General features: G+C 42.8%; 1 protein-coding gene across 1 annotated transcript in view; it reads right to left on the reverse strand.

Moving 5' to 3' along the window:
* cntn2 (contactin 2) overlaps nucleotides 1-20,861 on the reverse strand; it is a gene marked incomplete at its 3' end in the record, with an annotated part of 125,566 nt that overhangs the window by 79,138 nt on the left and 25,567 nt on the right. The window contains exons 2-5 of the mRNA XM_083939878.1: nucleotides 14,355-14,481; nucleotides 3,122-3,263; nucleotides 454-629; nucleotides 208-303 (exon numbers count right to left, since the gene is read on the reverse strand). Of these exons, the coding sequence (XP_083796004.1) occupies nucleotides 208-303; nucleotides 454-629; nucleotides 3,122-3,263; nucleotides 14,355-14,415 (475 nt within the window). The 5' untranslated portion in view covers nucleotides 14,416-14,481. The remainder of the gene's footprint in view (nucleotides 1-207; nucleotides 304-453; nucleotides 630-3,121; nucleotides 3,264-14,354; nucleotides 14,482-20,861) is intronic.

The raw sequence follows: 20,861 nt of genomic DNA on the forward strand, positions 1-20,861 counted from the left end.
CACCCTTATCCCAAAATAGGGATTTGGGATAAGGAGGTTGTCAGTTTTCTGACAGTTGGTTCTCAGTGAATTAAAACTATGATGTGAAAATAAATTTCCAGCTGATGGAACAATATTTGTTCTATTGTATTTAACTGTTTCTCTCTTCTTCCATGTGGATTAAATACCAAATAACTAGTGTGAAATGTTTAAGGTTCTCCAAGACACCTGGGTAATGTATCGGGGGCTGGCAGGCCAGGAAGGTTCCTATGCCTTCATACGCTGTTTGTGGACTTCTGCTGTCCGGACTGAAGTCATGGAGGTCTGGAGAAACATGCAAATATGTAAAGCACACATAGAGATAATAACAGCTGCCAATGTACGAAGTTAATAGTAGTTAATAAAAGAGTTAGTGTAAGGTAAATCTTATCTAATGCCTTCTATCTCGGTGAGGCTGATGCTGTTCTCACTCACAGCCAAATTTGAGGTTAGCTGCTCGGCTGATGATGGTGCCACAGCGGTTGATGGCCAGACACTGATAAGAGCCTGTATCTTTAATAGACTCAGGGCCACTGATCACCAGGTTGCCGGCCACCATTGTGTAGCGAGGGTCCAAACCCAGTGGTACCTCTGTGCCATTCAAAAGCCATCTGCAAGGCAAGAAGCGGGGCAAAGCGATCAGAACACAGCAACCAGAAGATAATAAACCTAACAGACAGATAAACGGCTCCAAAGTGTTAGAGGCTGAACTGCTGATGCTGAGGTGAAGGTAGTGGTGTGCTCAGGTGTGTGTGGGAGATGTCAGGACATAATCATAGCCGAGAGACAGTACATGTTTAAGAGCGGTGAAGAATCTAGAGAAACTACTAGCTACATGCCGTGCTATGCTTAACAGGCCTTCACAGTCTGAGCCTCCATGAGAAAGATTTGTCAGAAACATTGCAATGTTGTATGTTTTCAGGTAAGGCAAATGCTGTACAAAATACACACTCAATGCATTCATGTATATACTTCATATATTTACTAGGGCTGTCAATCAATCAAAATATTGAACCGCAATTAATTGCATGACTGTCCATAGTCAACTTGTAATTAAAGCTATGGTCTAAGGTCTATTATTGACATCGTTTATACAGCGATCATGGTCCTGTAGTCCGATCTACACAATATGAATAGCAAAAAGAACCAAAAATAATCCATTCAGTCTATCAGCCGTAGGCTTGCATACAAATTGCTCTTACCCTCCATCCAATCCCCTTGTCTCCCCTGCACCTCGTCATCCCGCCTCGTCCCCTCCCACTCCCCCTCCATCTCTGTAAACTCTGAGCGGCTAGTGGTTAGCTTAACAGCTCAGCTACCAGAGCTTCTGTTACCATGGAGAAGGAAAAAGAGCAGCAAGGGGCCTCGGTTCCTCGCAACGGTGAAGGTTTGAGAAAATGTAAATCGACGAAGGAAAAGGCAGAAACCGAGAGGAAATGTGACCTACATAGGAACCAAAGATGAGTCAACATCAGCAGACCTTTTGTTGAACAGGTAATTCTTGCGTTTTATTGTGGTAGATGTTACATAAATAGAGGAATCGTGGAACACTTAGAGGAGGGTTTCTTTTCAAATCTGTCTCAGGGCTCAACTGATTTTCAGAATGTAGACCATTTTTTGATCTATTCTAAATGTACCTTAAAGGGGTATTTTTCAAGTTTTTAACTCTCTTATCAACATTGAGTGGACAAATATGCTTGCTTTATGCAAATGTATGTTTATTCTTATTGCAGCAATTCAAAACAATGAAAAATATTAATATTGATATGCTGAAATGGCAGATTGATCTGAATGTAACATTACTATTATTATTATTATTACTAAAACAACCACACTGTAGTGCAAACTGTCCAGCGTGGTCTGTCTTTGGCAAGGGGGAGGAGCCTCTCTACATCAGCTGTATGTTTGTCCAGCAGGTGGTCTTTGAGACTGGACGTACTCTGGTGGTAACTCAGTTCACATGGACAGTAAATGCAGATAACTTTGGTTTTGTCCAGAGAACCATCTGGCTTTGAAAGTAAACTTGACATTCAAAAGAGCCTCTTTATTCATTTCTGCTGAAGGAGGATTGTTTCTGCTGCCACATCCACAATGTAACTGCTACATCGCTTGTCTGATTTCCAAAAATTCGGGGCGGGCTGAGGTTCATAATCACAGAAGGTGCAAAAATGAGTTGCGTTAAGAGGAATTTCAATAGGAATTCAATTCCACAAATGTCACCCAAAATATGCTTTACAAGCATATCATCCTCATGTTTGCTTTGGGGCCCATTTGATTCTCCTTAAACATGCTGCCACTATGTGAGATTATCATTCATTTTAGCAACATCTCCTATCATTTGTATGCAGACGACATTGAGTTATATTTTTCATTTAAACCTGATGAGCCTCATCAACATTCCATGCGGAAACTGTTTAAATACAATTAGGAACAGGATGGCAAACAATTTTCTTCAAGAAATGAATTGGAGAAGCTAATTCATACTTTCACGGTCCAAGGTGACGGCATCATTAACAAAATATGCAGTTTCGCCATCCCCATGGGGGGCGTTTTCAAATCTTCCCACTCTGGGACCCTGGTTTAAAAGATACCGTTTTCAGGCTGTGGATGGTCGGCCAAAACAATACTAAAGTTGTGTGGTTACAGAAAAACGTGTCTCTGTGTGGATGGGCCCTAAGTTGTTGATGTAAGCAGCCTGCACTGGACATTTTGATTACAGTTAAATAAGGATCTCATATTTTTACATTGACTATTTGGCCCATACAGAGCATTATATTACAGTGGTCCTTCTGTGCTCGGTTAGGGTTAGGATACTTTAGGAAGAGGCAGGGAAGGAACTAGGAAGCAGGCAGAGTGTTTTCTCCCTGAAAAGCCCATACAACTGAACACAGCTGGACTCTGTGTGTGTGTGTGTGTGTGTGTGTGTGTGTGTGTGTGTGTGTGTGTGTGTGTGTGTGTGTGTGTGTGTGTGTGTGTGTGTGTTTGTGTGTGTGTGTGTGTGTGTGTGTGTGTGTGTGTGTGTGTGTGTGTGTGTGTGTGTGTGTGTGTGTGTGCGCGCGCGTGCATGCGTGTGTGTGTGTGTGTGTGCGCGCATGTTACCCACCTGTAGGATGCAGTTGGACTGGCTCTGGCCTGACAGCTGAGGGTCACCTTGCCTTCGCTCAGGCCCTCTGGGTAGATTAAACTGTTTGGCTGATCTTCAAACACTGGCCCGCTGTCATGACCTGATACACACACGTCCCCACCTGGAAACAACGTTTTTAAAAACACACTACGATACCCAGCCTTGAGGCAGAAACCTCCACGTGGTGAGGACTACAATACAGGAATTCAGCCCAGACTTTTACATATTTTCTTTTCTTTCTTTTAACCATATGTATCCAGTTGTTTTTTACTGATTTACTGACTGACTGATTGACCTATGACATTGACAAGCTTCCATGGGTTTATCCTGTTTCCTGTTTCCAGGTACAGTACATATCAAATGTAAAGTTTATTTACCATTGCAACAAAGCTTTGAATAAAAAGAATATAAATTAATATCTAAATATAATTTAGCTTGACAGAGATTTGGACAAACCTATATAATGGTTCTAAATGGATTCATGGCTCAAAAATCACAGAGTACTGCAACTTCAGCCCAATGTGAAAATTTGGTTTCAAATGTGAAACACGACCGATCCACTTCACTGGGTAAAGCTTTATGACCCCAATAAATGAATAAGCCTATATGATGTACAGTGTCTATAGAAAGTTCTGATACCCTTTTGAAATAGTCACTTTTTTTGTTTTGCAGGCTGAAATGATAATACATAAAAAATACATTTTTCCAGCATGATTTACACATTTCTCCTAACAAAATTCAAGTAAAATATTTTTTGAAAATTAATAAAAATATTAAAAACTAGAATAGCAGGGTTGAAAAAGTTATGAGTCCCTTTAGAATAACCATTGTAAACATTCTCAGGTATAACCAATCACCTTCCAGATTACACACCCAGTTAATTGGCCTCCACCTCCATCAATTGTGGTGACTTTGATTTCACATCAGAACAAAATCAGCTGATCTTTGAGGATTCAACTCCTAGTAGAGCATGGTAACACAAAGAATTCACCATGGTTGGAAAGATGCTTTAGACTTAAACATAGACAAGGAAGGCAAGGAAATTGAATTTCCAGCAGCTTACAAAAACACAAGGGAGGTATTAAAAAAATACAGTATGGGATAAAAAATAAAGTCTTAGCTAAATTAAAATACAGCAAGTATATTTAAAAAAAAAAAAAAATTCATATAAAATAAAATTCACGGAAAATGAAATCAGATAAGTTAAATGTAGAGGAAATGTATAACATAAAATTTGTATGACTGTATACGACAGAAATTAGCAGTAAGATTAAATTATTGCAGTTAAGTGGTGGATAAAGTTATTGCACAAAGAAAAGAATATAATTATCCAGGTATGTAAGAATAGATTATTAATCGCACAGTGAGTGGCTCCCACTCCTTCCCTTTTGTCCTCTTTATTTCCTCCTCCCCCGAGTGAGGAGTTGTAGAGGGTGATGGCTTGAGGGACAAAGACGTTTTTGAGCCTGTTGGTCCTACACTTGGGCAGGAGCAGCCTTCCACTGAACAGGCTCCTCTGGTTGCTGATGACGTTGTGCAGGGGTTGGCTGGCATTGTCCATAATGTCCAGCAGTTTGTCCAGTGTTCTCCCCTCTACCACCGTCACGAGTGACGAGTCCAGTTTCATGCCGACCACAGAGCCGGCCCGCCTGATCAGTTTATCCAGTCTCGAGGTGTCCGTCTTGGACAAGCTGCCCCCCAGCACACCACAGTGTAGAAGAGGACATCGGTGGCCACAGACTGGTAAAACATCCACAGCAGTTTGCTGCAGATGTTGAAGGACCGCAGTCTACTTAGGAAGTACAACCTGCTTTGTGTATTCATGTACAGGTGGCTGATGTGTGTTGTCCAGTCCAGTTTATTGTCCAGCCATAGCCTGAGGTATTTGTACGATTCCAAAGCCTCCACCTCAGCTCCCTCTAGTAGGACTAGTTGCGGTCTTGGTCTGGACCCTCCCAAAATCAATGACCAGCTTCTTCGTCTTGGAGGTGGTGAGCTATAGGTGGTTAGTGTGGCACCAGAGAGCAAAGTCCCCCAACAGACTCCAATACTTCCCTTATCCAGATGGGAGTGGACTCTGTGCAGCATGTAGAGGATGGTATCCTCCACACCAACATCTGGCTGGTACGCAAACTGCAGGCGGTCCTGGTCGTATTGTACCTGGGGTCTAAGGAGGCTGAGGAAGAGCCGCTCCAACGTCTTCATCAGGTGGGAAGTGAGTGCCACAGGTCGGAAGTCATTCAGCTCGCTGGGCCTGTTCTTCTTGGGAACTGGATCGATGCAGGATGTCCTCCAGAGGGTAGGCTCTCTCCCTAGCTGCAGGCTAAGGTTGAAGATCCGTTGTAGTGGTTCCCCCAGTTCTGCAGCGCGGTCTTCAGTAGTCTCGGACACACTTCATCCGGGCCTGCTGCTTTCCTGGGTCGGAGCTTCCTCAGCTGTCCTCTGACTTGGTCTGTGGTGATGTGAGGTGGGGATTGTGTTGAGGTGGAGGAGGAGGAGGGGGGGGGGGGGGGTGTTGTGGTGTCAGGGGGGAGATGTGTAGAGGGAAGAAGGAGAGATGGCTACAGTGAGGGAAGATGTGGGGGGGACAAGGGCTGGTTAAGCCTGTTGAAGAAGTCATTCAGCTCGTTCACCCTCTCCATTGTCCCCCCTGTAGCTCTGGTCTTTGTGTTGTGACCTGTGATGGTCCTCACACCTTCCCAGATCTTCCTCATGTTGTTCTCCCCCAGCTTCTGCTCCACCTTTCTCCTGTAGCTGTCCTTAGCTTCCCTCACACAGTGTTTCACCTCCTGCTGTGCTGCCTTCATTGCCTCCCTGTCCCTGCTCCTGAAGGCAGCCTTCTTCTCTTTGAGGGCAGCCTTAACTTCCCGCATTACCCATTGCTTGTTATTAGGGTAACAGCGGACAGTCTTGATAGGGGAGACCACATCTGCGCAGAAGTTCAGGTACTTTCGTCAGACAATGTGTCATCCCCTCTATGTCCTCACTGTGCGGGTTGATCAGCACATCCCAGACTGTGGTGTTGCAACAGTCTCTCAGGGCACTTTCTATCTCAGGGGACCACCTCCTGATGGTGCGAGAAAAAAAAGAGCTCCGGGATAAAGTTGTGGATAGGCACAAGATAGGAGAAGGATATAAAAGATTTCATAGGCTTTAACTATCCCTCTTTCTCAATACCTTTGTAGGTACTTTGGGTTTAATTGGATCAATAGTGTGACTATCAAATGAAATATTTGATAACGAAAATTAATAAAGAAAAATTACCAAAAATTAATTACTTCTATTTATTAAAAATGTCACACGGAGAACCAATCAAATATATTGCCTTGACTCACGTTCAGATTATGAGATTGAGTATTCTCAATAAACTTACCGTTAATCAAGTAAATATTAGTTATCACCAATAATTATCAAAGATAATAATAAAAATGACTCTAGTTAAACCAGAGTTCCTCGGGGCACCACCGTCATAGACGGAGTGATAACTAATATTAAAGTCTCATAAAATATATTAAACTACTAATTAAGGGTTAAACACCAATAAATATAATAGTTTAACTAGTTGAAGGATTTAAAAGTTATTTTCTTAGTAGAAGCTGGCTCATTCATCGTTGTGTAATATTAAATAATCAGACATATGGTAAACACAAACATTTATTAACAGGTTAATAAATGCAACAAACAAAACACAATAAACTAACTAAAGCTAACAGCAAACGTATGTTTGTGTGTATGTGTGTGTGTGTGTGCGTGTGTGTGTGTGTGTGTGTGAGAGAGAGAGAGACAAAGAGAAGAGGTGGGGGCTCGAAGAAGGTGTGAACATTCTCTTTGTTACACAAAGGCCGGAAGCCTGATCTCTCAGTTCTTATGACAAAGTTACAATGGTATCTAGCCGTTCATACAGTCCTATAACATATAGTAATGCCCAGTTGGTGATTAGTTACCAGTCCATGAGATGGGAGATGTTGCGCATTGCTTGATGCCAGCAGCTGGGTTGAAGAAAGAAAGCTACGTGGTAGTTCTTGTCTGATTGTGGCTCTTAGGCAAAAGAGGATTCGGATCGCTCTGTGCTGGGCTCAGTTGAGGATAACCGGTTGGTTAACCTTTGTGGTGATCCCATGCCATAGGCCAGGTCCAGGGCCGAGGGGACAGCTGGAAGCTGGTCTCCTGGAGTTGAGTGATTGCGTAGAGATGGAGGAGAGTAGGAGGAAGATCCGGTCGAAAGATCCAGTAGAAAAGATTCAGTAGAAAGAGAGCGAGAGATTGTGTGCTTCACTTTATATAGGCCCGGATGATGTCATCACCTGGGGGTCAATTCAGCCAATGAACAGTTTGGGTGCCTTGGAGGATTCACACCTGGGTGTGACCTGTTGTGGGGGTGAAGGCATTTTGAGGTCTTTGTTCCAACAGGCTGTGGGTTCTACGTTTAATCAAACTGACAGTTCGAGGTAATCCAGAAAATGAACAATCATCTTTGGGCGCCGGTTGCACCTACATATCCCCCCGATGTCCTTGAGACTGCACCCGATGTGCGGTTTTAAGGGCATCTTTCACAGTCAGTAGATGTACAGAGTTCATTTGTCAGTTCATTTAGTGTTTGCAACGTTTTGGGCCGTTATTTCACCAACTGGGAATTGGCTAAACACTACTAATATCTCGACTAGGCAAGAACAAAAGCTACAAAACAAAATCTAAACATGACAATGGCACTATACGAAATACATAATAAACATTGTTTCTCAGCTACTCTTCAGGTTAGTGAGAACAGAAGTGTTAGTTATGTAAATTACTTGGGGTGAGATACAGATGAGATGCAGCTGTCAGTTGCATGAGGACAGTTGTATGATTGGTGTGTCAATCCAAGATGTGTCCTAAACTAGTGTTTACCAGTGAGCTTATTACAAAATACAAGGAGTTGATCCAAAAGTATTTGCAAAGTTTGTACAAGGTGTTAAGTCCAATTACAATTTGGGTCTTATTGAGTTTGCTGCGGCTGCTAACAAATCAAAGTTTACCAATTTAACTGTAAGAAAAGTAAGGCTGCTGAGCTTGCATTAATCTTACTATCAGTGCAGATGGACTGTTACCTACAAAACCGAGAGGAGCGGACTCTGGAGCTCTGTTGTTTGAAGTTCTTCTTAACTCGTGGCTCAGGGCTGTAACGCTGCCTGTAGCCGTGTACAAAAAGACACTCAGAGGCACTGTCACTGTCGGATTCTGAGCTGCGGTCAGAGATGCTGTGGCCATCATCTGAGCAGTGGTTTGGCAGGTCATTATGCTGGGCCAGGATCTCAGAATATGGCCTTCTACAGCTCCTGCTCTGGGCATGACTATCCCGTGGCAGCTGGCGGACATGGCGTTTACGCTCTGCGTCCCTATGCTGTGTTTTGTCCCCCCCTTTCGATCTGTTCTGAGGATGGGGTTCTGAGACAGAAGGTCTGTGTGACCTCACGGTGTTTGAGCTGCTGGAAGCAGATGTTGTTTCCCTTGCTTTGCAATTGACAACAGTTTCCCAAGCCACCTGTGCTATTTTCCTAACCTCGTTAAGAGAGAGGTTATCTTTTCTTGTCTCAAGAATAACGTGTGTACGTATACAAGGATGAAGATTCTGCAAATACAGGGACTTAAAAGTTGGGTTCTCTTCTAAGCCTGGTGCATTCCTTCCTTGGAAGCATACGTGTCTCAAACGTCTGTAATAGTCTCTGGGACTCTCTTGACGGGAATGTTTTATTTGACTAGCTGCAACCAAAGAAGCGATTTCGTCTGCAGTAGAAGCAAATTCTTCTGTCAGTGCATGACGGAGCTCATTGTAGTCATTTCTGACTCTGGCAGGTTGAGACTGTATAACTTTGCGGACAGCTTTTGAGCTGGTTTTCCACACAAGTTTAACTTTCTCTCTCTGTGTTGCATTGGGCAGGTCAATTAGATTTTGATCTAATTCCCTAAAATGGTCCTCAATGTTATGATCGCAGTTGTCTGGCTCAAACACGTCCATATCTTTAGCTAGAAGCTCAAGCTCTTCAAGGCGGGGACGTTGTGAGGTCACCGTTTGTGAAGGCAAGACTATGCTAGCTCTGTCATCACTTTCAAAGTGATGCAGTGAGGAGGGAGAGCAGGACTGAACTTCCCTGGTCGGCTCTGGAGAGGGCGTTAATCTCTCATTGAGGGAGGAATTTGAATTTGAAAAGCCAGAATCAGCAAGGCTGAACGACTTTGGCGGGGCAAGAGCTTCACATCTAAGCCCTAACAATTCCTTTTTGTGGGAGAAGAGCTGTGACTCTGCTGAGTGCAAATCTTCTAAATAACGCAGGACTTTGTGATTTGCTATCTGAACTTCACTAATGAGATTAGCATTTTGAGCTTTAAGGGATTCTATCTCCTTTTCTAATGCTGTTTTGCTCTGACAGACAATGTTAATTTGCCGGTGGAAGTTCAGGAGCAAACATTTCAACACTGACCCTTTAGATGTGTCGCTGAGAAGGGAGTCTATTTCTTTACTGCACTCACTTAAGTTCAATGTGTTAATGAACTCAGGGTAGCCAGGTTTAAGGCTCTGTGCTAGGGAAGAAATGAAATTCTCTACACATGGGTTCTCCATTGTTTAAAATGGAAGGTGAGATAAAAACTTGTTGTCTAGTACAACAATGCAATTGTTTTGGCTCTGGTGTTGCTTGGCAGACACCTTGTGATGTAAATTGGGTAGTACACTAGCCTAAAACAACAGTTCCTCTGATCTACACTTTGTGGGTAGCTTGCTTCCTGCACGGGGAGGGGCAACTACAGCATCATGTGATTCTGGGACCAGAATTTACACTAACTGAGATGCGGGGCCGTCAGTCAGGGAATTATATCTGTAAAGTACTACTCAAGCTGAGACACATGGAAGAAACAGCTGGGCATTTAACTTTATTTCACAGGGGCTGGTAGCACACTGTGGCTCTATCTATCTCCACTCAGGTTGAAATGCAAGGCAGTTCCAACAGATCAAACTCTCGGGTTCATAGGGCCGGGGGCACGCTATGAGTAAATGGGAAGCAGCACTTAATTTAGGAACAACTTATGACAAGACTCATTAGATTGCATTGAATATGTGATATTCAAATGCTAAACCAAACTTGACTAGCTAGCAGCAATAGCAAAATCTTTAGGGTAACTATCAGGCTTACAGAGGTTATCAATATTCTAAAATCGCTTTAGCTAAATTTGGACTTAATCAAATAACACCACTTTGTACTTGTTTGTAAGTACAGCTGGATGTCTACTCCTGTGGAAGACAAGTGGGGTTCAATGGAACGACTTTGGAAAATTTTGGACGAAAAATCCAAAAATTGTAAAATGTCCAAAAATATGACGAATATTAATATCACACAATTATGAATTATTGCCAAGCCAACATAACTAAGCCTCACACAGGGCACCAATGTAGGTACTTTGGGTTTAATTGGATCAATAGTGTGACTATCAAATGAAATATTTGATAACAAAAATTAATAAAGAAAAATTAACAAAAATTAATAACTTCAATTTATTAAAAATGTCACACGGAGAACCAATCAAATATATTGCCTTGACTCACGTTCAGATTATGAGATTGAGTATTCTCAATAAACTTACCGTTAATCAAGTAAATATTAGTTATCACCAATAATTATCAAAGATAATAATAAAAATGACTCTAGTTAAACCAGAGTTCCTCGGGGCACCACCGTCATAGACGGAGTGATAACTAATATTAAAGTCTCATAAAATATATTAAACTACTAATTAAGGGTTAAACACCAATAAATATAATAGTTTAACTAGTTGAAGGATTTAAAAGTTCTTTTCTTAGTAGAAGCTGGCTCATTCATCGTGTAATATTAAATAATCAGACATATGGTAAACACAAACATTTATTAACAGGTTAATAAATGCAACAAACAAAACACAATAAACTAACTAAAGCTAACAGCAAACGTATGTTTGTGTGTATGTGTGTGTGTGTGTGTGCGTGTGTGTGTGTGTGTGTGTGAGAGAGAGAGAGACAAAGAGAAGAGGTGGGGGCTCGAAGAAGGTGTGAACATTCTCTTTGTTACACAAAGGCCGGAAGCCTGATCTCTCAGTTCTTATGACAAAGTTACAATGGTATCTAGCCGTTCATACAGTCCTATAACATATAGTAATGCCCAGTTGGTGATTAGTTACCAGTCCATGAGATGGGAGATGTTGCGCATTGCTTGATGCCAGCAGCTGGGTTGAAGAAAGAAAGCTCCGTGGTAGTTCTTGTCTGATTGTGGCTCTTAGGCAAAAGAGGATTCGGATCGCTCTGTGCTGGGCTCAGTTGAGGATAACCGGTTGGTTAACCTTTGTGGTGATCCCATGCCATAGGCCAGGTCCAGGGCCGAGGGGACAGCTGGAAGCTGGTCTCCTGGAGTTGAGTGATTGCGTAGAGATGGAGGAGAGTAGGAGGAAGATCCGGTCGAAAGATCCAGTAGAAAAGATTCAGTAGAAAGAGAGCGAGAGATTGTGTGCTTCACTTTATATAGGCCCGGATGATGTCATCACCTGGGGGTCAATTCAGCCAATGAACAGTTTGGGTGCCTTGGAGGATTCACACCTGGGTGTGACCTGTTGTGGGGGTGAAGGCATTTTGAGGTCTTTGTTCCAACAGGCTGTGGGTTCTACGTTTAATCAAACTGACAGTTCGAGTTAATCCAGAAAATGAACAATCATCTTTGGGCGCCGGTTGCACCTACACCTTATTCAGACTATTGTCCAGAAGTGGGTGGCATATGGATCCACCCAGACCTTGCCTAGATGGGCCGCCCCTCCAAACTGGATTACCAGGCAAAGAAAAGATTGATCAGGGAAGCTACCAAGAGGTTTATGGTGACCTTGAAGGAGTTACAAGTCTTAATGGCAGAGGTGGTTGATCTGTGCATGTTCTAAATGTATGAAAGGGTGGCAATAAAGAAGCCTCTTCTGAAAAAATGTCAAACTGAGACTTTAAAAAAAACAAAAACATATTGAAGACCCTGATGCCATGTGTTACCAAATTTAAATTTTTTGGGCTTAATTCAAAATATTATGTTAGTTAGTTAGTTAGTTAGTTAGTTATGTTGTATTAACACACTACCCAAAACACACCATACCTACAGTGAAGCATATGGTGGCAGCATCATGTTGTGGGCTTGTTTCGCTTCAGCAGGGACTAGGCAATTGGTCAGGATTGAAGGGAAAATGGATGCTGCCAAGTACACCCAAATTCTTGAGGAAAACCTGCAGCCCTCTGTTAGACACTTGAAAATGGGCAGGTGGTTCACCTTACAGCATTACAACGACCCAAAACACACTGCCATAAAAACAACACAGTGGCTGAAGTACAGGAAGGTGAATGTCCTAGAGTGGCCTAGTCAGAGCCCTGACCGAAATCTGTGGATGGACTTCACCGCTCACGACAGCATTTGACTGAACTCGAACAGTTCTACAAGGAAGAATGGGAAAATATTTCCCAATCAAGTGCACAAAGCTGGTAGAGACAGATCCAAACAGACTGATGGCTGTAATTAAAGCAAAAGGTGCCTCCACAAAGTATTACATCTGGGGACTCATCACTTTTACAACCCTGCTATTGTAGTTTTTCCTTTTTATATTAATATCCAGAAATTTTGAACAAAAAAAATTCATTTGAATATTGTAAGGAAAAATTTGTAAATCAAGCTGGAAAAATATATTTTATTATGTATCTACGAAGGCTATTATTACAAACACCGGCGAGAAATTCTCGCCAAATCTGGAGACTTCCTGAATCCTCATCCATTTTAGAGAGCACCAAAGCAATCACTGTTGGGCACTTTCTCGCTAGATTTAGCGACTTTTCCCACCTTCTTGGCAACTTTATTTATAAAGAGACTAGCGACAAATTCAGCGACTTATTCAGGGGCGGGCACTCTGGGACTCAGTTTCAAAAGATACCCTTTTCAGGCTCCGATAACGCCAGCTGTGTGTGAATGGTCAGCCAAAACGATACAAAAGCTTTGCGGTTACAGGAAAACCTGTTTCATAACGTGACACCAATATTAGCCGCCAGGCCACGACCAGATGCTCCAGAAAAATGAAACAATATGAGGTCACGTTGATCACTAAGGTCTTTAAACATTACAGGCCAGTTTTGAAGGTGATGGGATTCAATCTCTAGGAGGAGTTTTTTAAAGAATGACACGTGCAAATATCAGAAAATGCCCAGAGAATCCAAAACGGCCGACTTCCTGTCCAGTTTAGGATTTTGCTCCAAGAGGCTTTTTTGTACGTCTGGAGGTGTTTTATATGCCCATCGGTTTTCATGAATTTACGTCAATCCCGTAGAGGGGGCTGTAATTTAGGGTTTGCAAGCAGGGGGCGCTATGACAGTGAGTTAATAAATATACATTACCAAATTACCAAATGAGCCGCAGGGTTAACAAGCTCTTCATTAATAAAGTTGGTCTGATTGATTAATACACAATGTAGCGTTCGTTATGGTAGTACATTATACTGTACATACAGTGTTATTCTTGCTACACCTCAGAATAGAATGAAAGAAAAAGAAAAAGCATATTTTCATTGAAATATATGTATTCCAAATCTAAAAGCGGCCCACAGGAAATTTTAAGTACTGAGTCCAATAGACGGAAATCTGTCGGAGCAACGGAGAACTTTAATCCCTGTGAGGTGCAATACAACACATGCGTCTATGCTTGAAAAGAGAATGAAGGCGTGAGCAAAAAAGGGAACGATCTTGGCAGAATCAGCGGGGAAAGAAAACCCTATTGAGCTTGACCGTTTTAGGTCAAAGTCTGAAGCTCTTTGCTCTGTACTATGATGAAAGAGTACATGGAACGTCATTTACAGAGCAGATGCTGTAACAGAAAGAACATGCAGTATACTTGCAGATAGATATATTAGTGTAGATGTTAGCCTTGCTTTTGTGTTGTGCTAACATGCCTCATCAATGACAGTTATATTTTGTTTTGTTGCATTTTGACAAAATAATGTGTGGGTGGAACATACAGTATTTAGCACACAGATTGACAGCTGCACTTTGTACACATGTTCCAATCCTGAACTACCCTAAACCTTAACTCCTCTTCTAGCTAAAACTAAACATAGTTCTGTCATCAACAAAGACAATGAGTCTGATCAGTTTGAAAATCCACAGGGACATAATATGTTTGTGTGTTAAATTAGGACGTACCGACAGCTTCCTTCAGGGCTGCAGAGCTGAGGACCACCAGACACAGCAGGCACTCCATCATCTGGATCCAACAGGATCACAAACAGAACCGGTTCACCTGATCTCACAGGAAGGAGAGCCAGTCAATCTGTAGGAAACAAAAGAACACGATTACATGGAAAAATCCTATAGCATGATGGAGGAATTCAATTAAAATACTCATTGATTACTTAAAAGGATGAACTAAAGTTATTTTCCCACTCATCATTAAAAGATACTGGTCTTCTTCAGAACGTAAATATAAATTAAAGCTGCAAGCAGCGAGGAACGGGCCCTTGCACCTGGTGCATGTCGGGGAGGTGGCTGGTCGCTGGCACTCGCGGCAGTGTGCTTTAGATATTGAGAATTTCATGTAAATCTGATTCATTTTGTCATATAAGTCTGATTTCCTGTAGCCAGAAGGTGGCGCTGTGTCTGTTAGTTGATATTGGCAATTAGTTGTCCTCTTGCCTCGACTCTAATCATCTCTGGGAAATGTGGTGCAGTTTGGACAATGTATGCTGAACTTAGAGTGGACTTCCTGTTTTTGGCAGGTGTAACAAAATGGCTGCCAAGTGTAGAACCCACAATGTAAGTTTCATGTAAATCGGTTGATATTTGTCATTTTTCCTGTTGCCAGTAGGTGGCGCTGTGTCTGTTAGTCAATATTGGCATGCAGTTGTCCTCAAGCCTTGATTCTTACCAAATCTGGGAAATGTGGTGAAGTTTGGGCAATTTATGCTAAAGTTAGAGCGACTTCCTGTTTATGGCGGGCGGGACAAAATGGCTGCCGAGCCATTAACCAATATACACAAAACATGCTTCATGTTTCCCTACATCAGGTGTAGAACCCACAATGTAAGTTTCATGTAAATCGATAATTGATTCATGTTGCCAGGCCTATGCTTATGACTAAATATTGAGATGGAGATGTTTTCAGTTCAAATTTGGGGGCATATTGGAGAATGTATGTTGAAGTTACAACCACTTCCTGTTTCATGGCGAAGGATGGTCGCCACGACAACAGAATTTGATGAAAAGCCAAAAGCTAGATGATATCGCATCATGAAGGTCTTAAGTATGTGCTGACAGGATTTGAGGTGGATGTGTTCAACCGGATAGGAAAAGAACATCAAAATCTATAAATGTTAGGTCCTGCCGCCAGTAGGGGGCGCTATGAAAATGATTCAAAGTTGTCCTACACACGTGTAAGATCTGAACACCTGGTGTGCAGTTTCAGCAGTGTCTTTTGTCATGGCGTTCCATCAAAATTCACTGTGCTGCCACAGCTGTGCTGTTACAGGACATTGTCCCATGTTCACAATGAAGCATCATTCAGGTCTTAAGGTTCTCATCACCACTTTTGAGGAGGATGTGATGAACAAGTCAGGCCGAAGACATCAAAGTATAAAACATGTCATTTCCTGTTACCAGCAGGGGGCGCTATGAATATACGTAAATTTTGTCTCATAGATGTGTTCAGGCCGAGAGTCCAATCATGCCTTAGAAGTTTGGGACAGATTTGACAATGTATGGTCATGAGGCCCCGCCACAGCCAGGCTGATTGATGAAAACGTGTTTGCTCCGCAATTTAGCGTTGGCCATGTCTTGAAGGTGTACAGAACAACTCTGAAGTAATTCCCCTGAAATCTCTAGAACGAGTTTGTGAAAGTACAGCGCAAAGTTATTGAAAAAACGTCCACAAATGAACAAAAATTACATGTTTAAATCAAAATGGCGGACTTCCTGTTTTGTTTAGGGCATACCTCCAAGAAAATATTTTGTGTGTCTCAGTTTTTATACATGTAGGTGAAAGCGCATTGAGGGTCTTGACTTTGGCAATATTCAAGGGGGCGCTATCGAGCTAATTTGCCACGCCCAAGACTGAGACCCATAAAATATAAAAAAATTCTACCACATCTGATCAGTGTGCAACATTTAACAAAAAGGTTAACAAATACATGTTTAGGCCCTCAAAAATGCAATTTATCAATAATAATCATTCCAATTACAATAGGGTCCTTGCCGACATAGTCGGTGCTCAGGCCCTAATAATAATATTTAATAATAATAATAATAATAATTCCAATTACAATAGGGTCCTCGCTGACTTCGTCGGTGCTCGGGCCCTAATTCAAATTGTAATAGTTAATCAGTATACATAGCAGACTCTTCTCAGTATCAGTTCAGTTATAAAACATGTCAATCTTACTCTGATTGTAACACATTTTCATAGTAATGTATATAAAAATAAAAAATTCTTATAATTTTCTCTTTCAGGTTGTTTTTCTCATTCTTCATTCTTCAATCATCCATTCATCAAACGTTACCTTTGTAATGCAATGTTTCATATCTAACCCAGGTAGAAACCAACCTAAAAACTCATTACATTAAGAGTGAAGCATGGCTCTGCTGTTGAAGTAGGTCTCTTTAAGGACTCTTTAAGAATTATTATCACGGTTGAAAACATCGCGAATAAATGTGCAAATTAATCAACTGACAAAGAACCAGATAAAGGTGAATTTAAAAAAAAATTCAGTCACATTTTCATCATAAGGCTGACGAGTAACTTTGTGGTATCTTAACTACTCAAAATAGAAGTTAATGAAAAATGGCAACCATATTTTCAGTTTTGGCAACCAAAAGCTGATGCGTGGTTACCAGCCTGGTAACCACTTTTAAATGTCATGGTAAAAAGTAGCTAAAACATTTTTAGGGTAATTTTATAATTTTACAATATTTATTTAAAATACTCCAATAACCAACATTTGAACTGTATGTGGTTAAGAACACAGCCTGTCACCTTCTGCTGCTTCAGGAAGTCTATTCAGAATACATGAAGAAACCAGACACCATTTTTATTGTTTATGTAACAGAACATGTTTACATGTGCTCCATGTTGCATAATGACTCTTTGTCATGCTTTATTGCTTCACTGTGTTTTATTCAGGAAAAATGAGTGTGGTGGTTTTTTAATAAGAAGTCCACAGCCTCCACCTCAGCTCCCTCTAGCAGGCCTGGTCATAGTCTTGGTCTGGACCTTCCAAAATCAATGACCAGCTCCTTCGTCTTGGAGGTGGTGAGCTGTAGGTGGTTAGTGTGGCACCAGAGAGCAAAGTTCCCCACCAGACTCCGATACTCCTCCTCTCTGTCACCCCTGATACATCCCAAGATGGCTGTGTCATCGGTGTACTTCTGTATGTGACACAGCTCCTAGTTGTAGCAGAAGTCTGAGGTGTACAGGGGGAAGAGAAGAGGGGCCAGCACTGTGCCCTGAGAGGCTCCAGTGCTACTGACCAGTGTCAGACGTGGTGTCCTTCAGCCTGACGTACTGTGGCCTGTCAGTGAGGTAGTCTCTGACCCAGTCCACCAGATAGGGTCCACTCCCATCCTGTTTAGTTTGTCATGGCATCCTCCACACCAACATTAGGCTGGTATGCAAACTGCGCAGCGTCACTAGATTTCACTGGATTTTGCGCAACTTAACATAGTTTATCGTTTTTATATTTGGAATCACTCGTGCCCAGCTTTTTATTGTATTTATTTCTTCAAACCATGCACCGAAGCTTTTAACCATCCGGCCTGTGGTAGCCTCTGATTACACCGAAGAAGTAAAACACGGAAGTCGTGATGCTGAATCGCACTAGCAAGGCACCAATTTTTAAAGAACTTCTTTACCTCAGTGTAGGGATGCTCGATATTGGCTTTTCTGCCGATATCCGATATTCCGATATTGTCCAATCCTTAATTTCCGATACCGATATCACCCGATACCGATATGTGCCTTTTTACACCAAAATTCATCTCTTATCACCTATTATGGAATTAACACATTATGTCTAATTCTATTGTGATGCCCCACTGGATGCATACATAAATGCAACACGGCTTTTCAAATGTAAACACAGTCTGTACAAAATAAGTTATTGAAAAAAGTGCCATTCATTTATTTGTTTGTGTTTTTAGAGAGAATATACTGCCTCAAACAAAACTACAGACATTATCAAAACCAGGAAGATGCATAGCTTCAGTCCAGAGTAGTAAACAAACATAGTCCTCTTTTTCCAGACTGAGTAACGACTGAGCCGTAACTTGGCAAATAATACAATCAGTAAATTAGCAGTTACGCTCAACATGCTAACCTGTATTGGATCTATTGGATACAGCACCAGAAATTACCTTCTCGACGTGACTGTAAACAATGCTGTACAGTTCGGGTCAGCACTGGTCTGAGAAATACTTGCGACTGGGCGTTATACAGACATAACGGGGCTCGAGGAACTCCACACGTTTGGTGAATCCGGCATCTTGAACGATAGAAAAAGTTTGTTTCTCGGTGTCGGCTGTTGCTTCTTTTCATCACTTTGCTGCACAGATGTAGCGTTTAACTCTGCATGATTCTTCTTGAGGTGGGTGATCAAATTAGATGTATTAAAGGAAGACGCCTTGTTTCCTCCTCTCATAACCAACGCCTTGCAGTCATTGCAAAGCGCACATATACTGTTAGTAGATGACACTTGGAAATACTTCCAAACCACGGACATCTCATGCACCGGGAGAGCTGAAGCTTGTTAGCCACGGTTAGCAACCTACGAGTGAAGCGTGTTGTTGTTATACGTCACCAAGCACGCGCCTGTAAACGGCCCGTGTTGCATTCAGGTACACTCGGAAATGCTGAAGCCTACAGAACTAACATCGGTTGTAAAAACCCGATACCGATAATTCCCGATATTACATTTTTAACTCAATATCGGCCGATAATATCGGTGGGCCGATATTATCGGACATCCCTACCTCAGTGGGATCTAAAAGCAACTGGTGAAGTGGGCAGCCTGCCCAGGAGTGAAGAGGGTCTCCCTGGACATTCGCTTCAGGACCGGAAATAAACTCACCTCCCTGGGGTTGTTCTGTGTCCCGTGGTGACCCAAGCACAAGCTGCGACATGATGGCCGTGTGCAAGTCCTGTCTCCCCACCCCCTCAAAACTGAGGGAGAATGTCTCTGGCCTGAAGGCTGACCTCAGGGAGAGGGACAAAATCCTCTTGGATCTCTTCACTGTTGCCACAACCCTGGCGAAGCTCGTCGCCCATCTCAGGGCTTCCAACGCTGGTGACCGGACCATGATGGCTGCCAACAACACCACCCTGCTGTGGACTGGCTCCATCACCACCGGATCTCCGGCATCAGCACACATCAAGTCCCGTTGGCACCACCAGGGAGCCAAGCCCAAGTCTTCGGCACCCCTCACCTCCTGCCTTCGTCCCAAGGAGTGGCAGTGCTCCATCAGGGAGGACAGAGCGGTGGCTCCGGTTCTGGTGAGCTAGACTCCACGTAAGCCGAGTGAACCCTGGTCAGCGGTGAACAGGGGCACTGGGGCTCGCCCATCTCTCCCTCCTCCGGATCTACCACTGGATAACAGGGATGACGTCCTAAGCCTGCAGGATTTCCCTCCGCTGGGTGTGATCTCCAGCTCGTCCCGATCCGTCCATCCAGCCGGTCGTGGCTCTCGCCGACCAAGAAGCTGGGGTCCACTCGTCGAATCTTATCCGTCCTCTCCGTCTCGGTTGTCGGGACCTTGATGGTCAGACACGTGAGGGTATGCGGCGGCCAAACCTTCTGCTGCTCTGGATCCCGCGTCATGGAGGTTGAGTCCTCCGCCCTCCAGCTGTGTTCACAGCACAACTCGGCCTCCACGCTGGTCCTGCAGGCTGGTTCCAATGATTTTAAGAACCGCCAGTCCGAGGTCCTCAAGCATGGTGAACCGCCTGCTAGACACGGGGTAGCAACTGATTATTTCCGGCCCACTACCCCGCCACGTTTTGGTGGCGTCATGTACAGCCACCTCCGCCAGCTGCACATGGGGCTTAAAGGATACTGCCAGGGGAAAAGTATTCCATTTGTGGACAACTTTACAGCTTTTTTTTAACAGACCCAGGCTTTTTAAACACGATGGCCTGCACCCTAACCAGGAGGGGTCAAGACTTGTATCTGCCAACATTGACCTGACTGTCCAGTCCTGCACCATCACCACCACCTCTTGACTACAACTCAGTGTTGGGATCAGGATGCAGTCACAGTTTTATACACAACTCTTCGTCACCCTTACCACAGACGCACAGGAAGCAGAGTTGCAGTCTTACACACCTCTACGCACTCCCTGTGGAGCACTTTCCAGCTCAGTATCCTATACAAACGCTGGATGCATCACGGTCATCTAAATTAAAGATCAACAACAAAAATTAACAGAAGAGGAGCTATACAGAAATACTTGATACAAATCAAAACCAAATCTGCAATAATGCAACAAAATTAGAAAATAAAATGTGGACTTTTAAACATCAGATCTCTGCCATCTAAAGCTGTATTAGTAAATAATCTGATATCAGACAACCATATTGATTTACTCTGTCTGACTGAAACCTGGCTATGTCAAGAAGAATATGTTAGCCTAAATGAATCCACTCCTCCCAGTCATATTAATACTCATATT

Source organism: Echiichthys vipera, assembly GCF_963691815.1.
Source record: "Echiichthys vipera genome assembly, chromosome: X".
NCBI classification, from domain to species: domain Eukaryota; kingdom Metazoa; phylum Chordata; class Actinopteri; order Perciformes; family Trachinidae; genus Echiichthys; species Echiichthys vipera.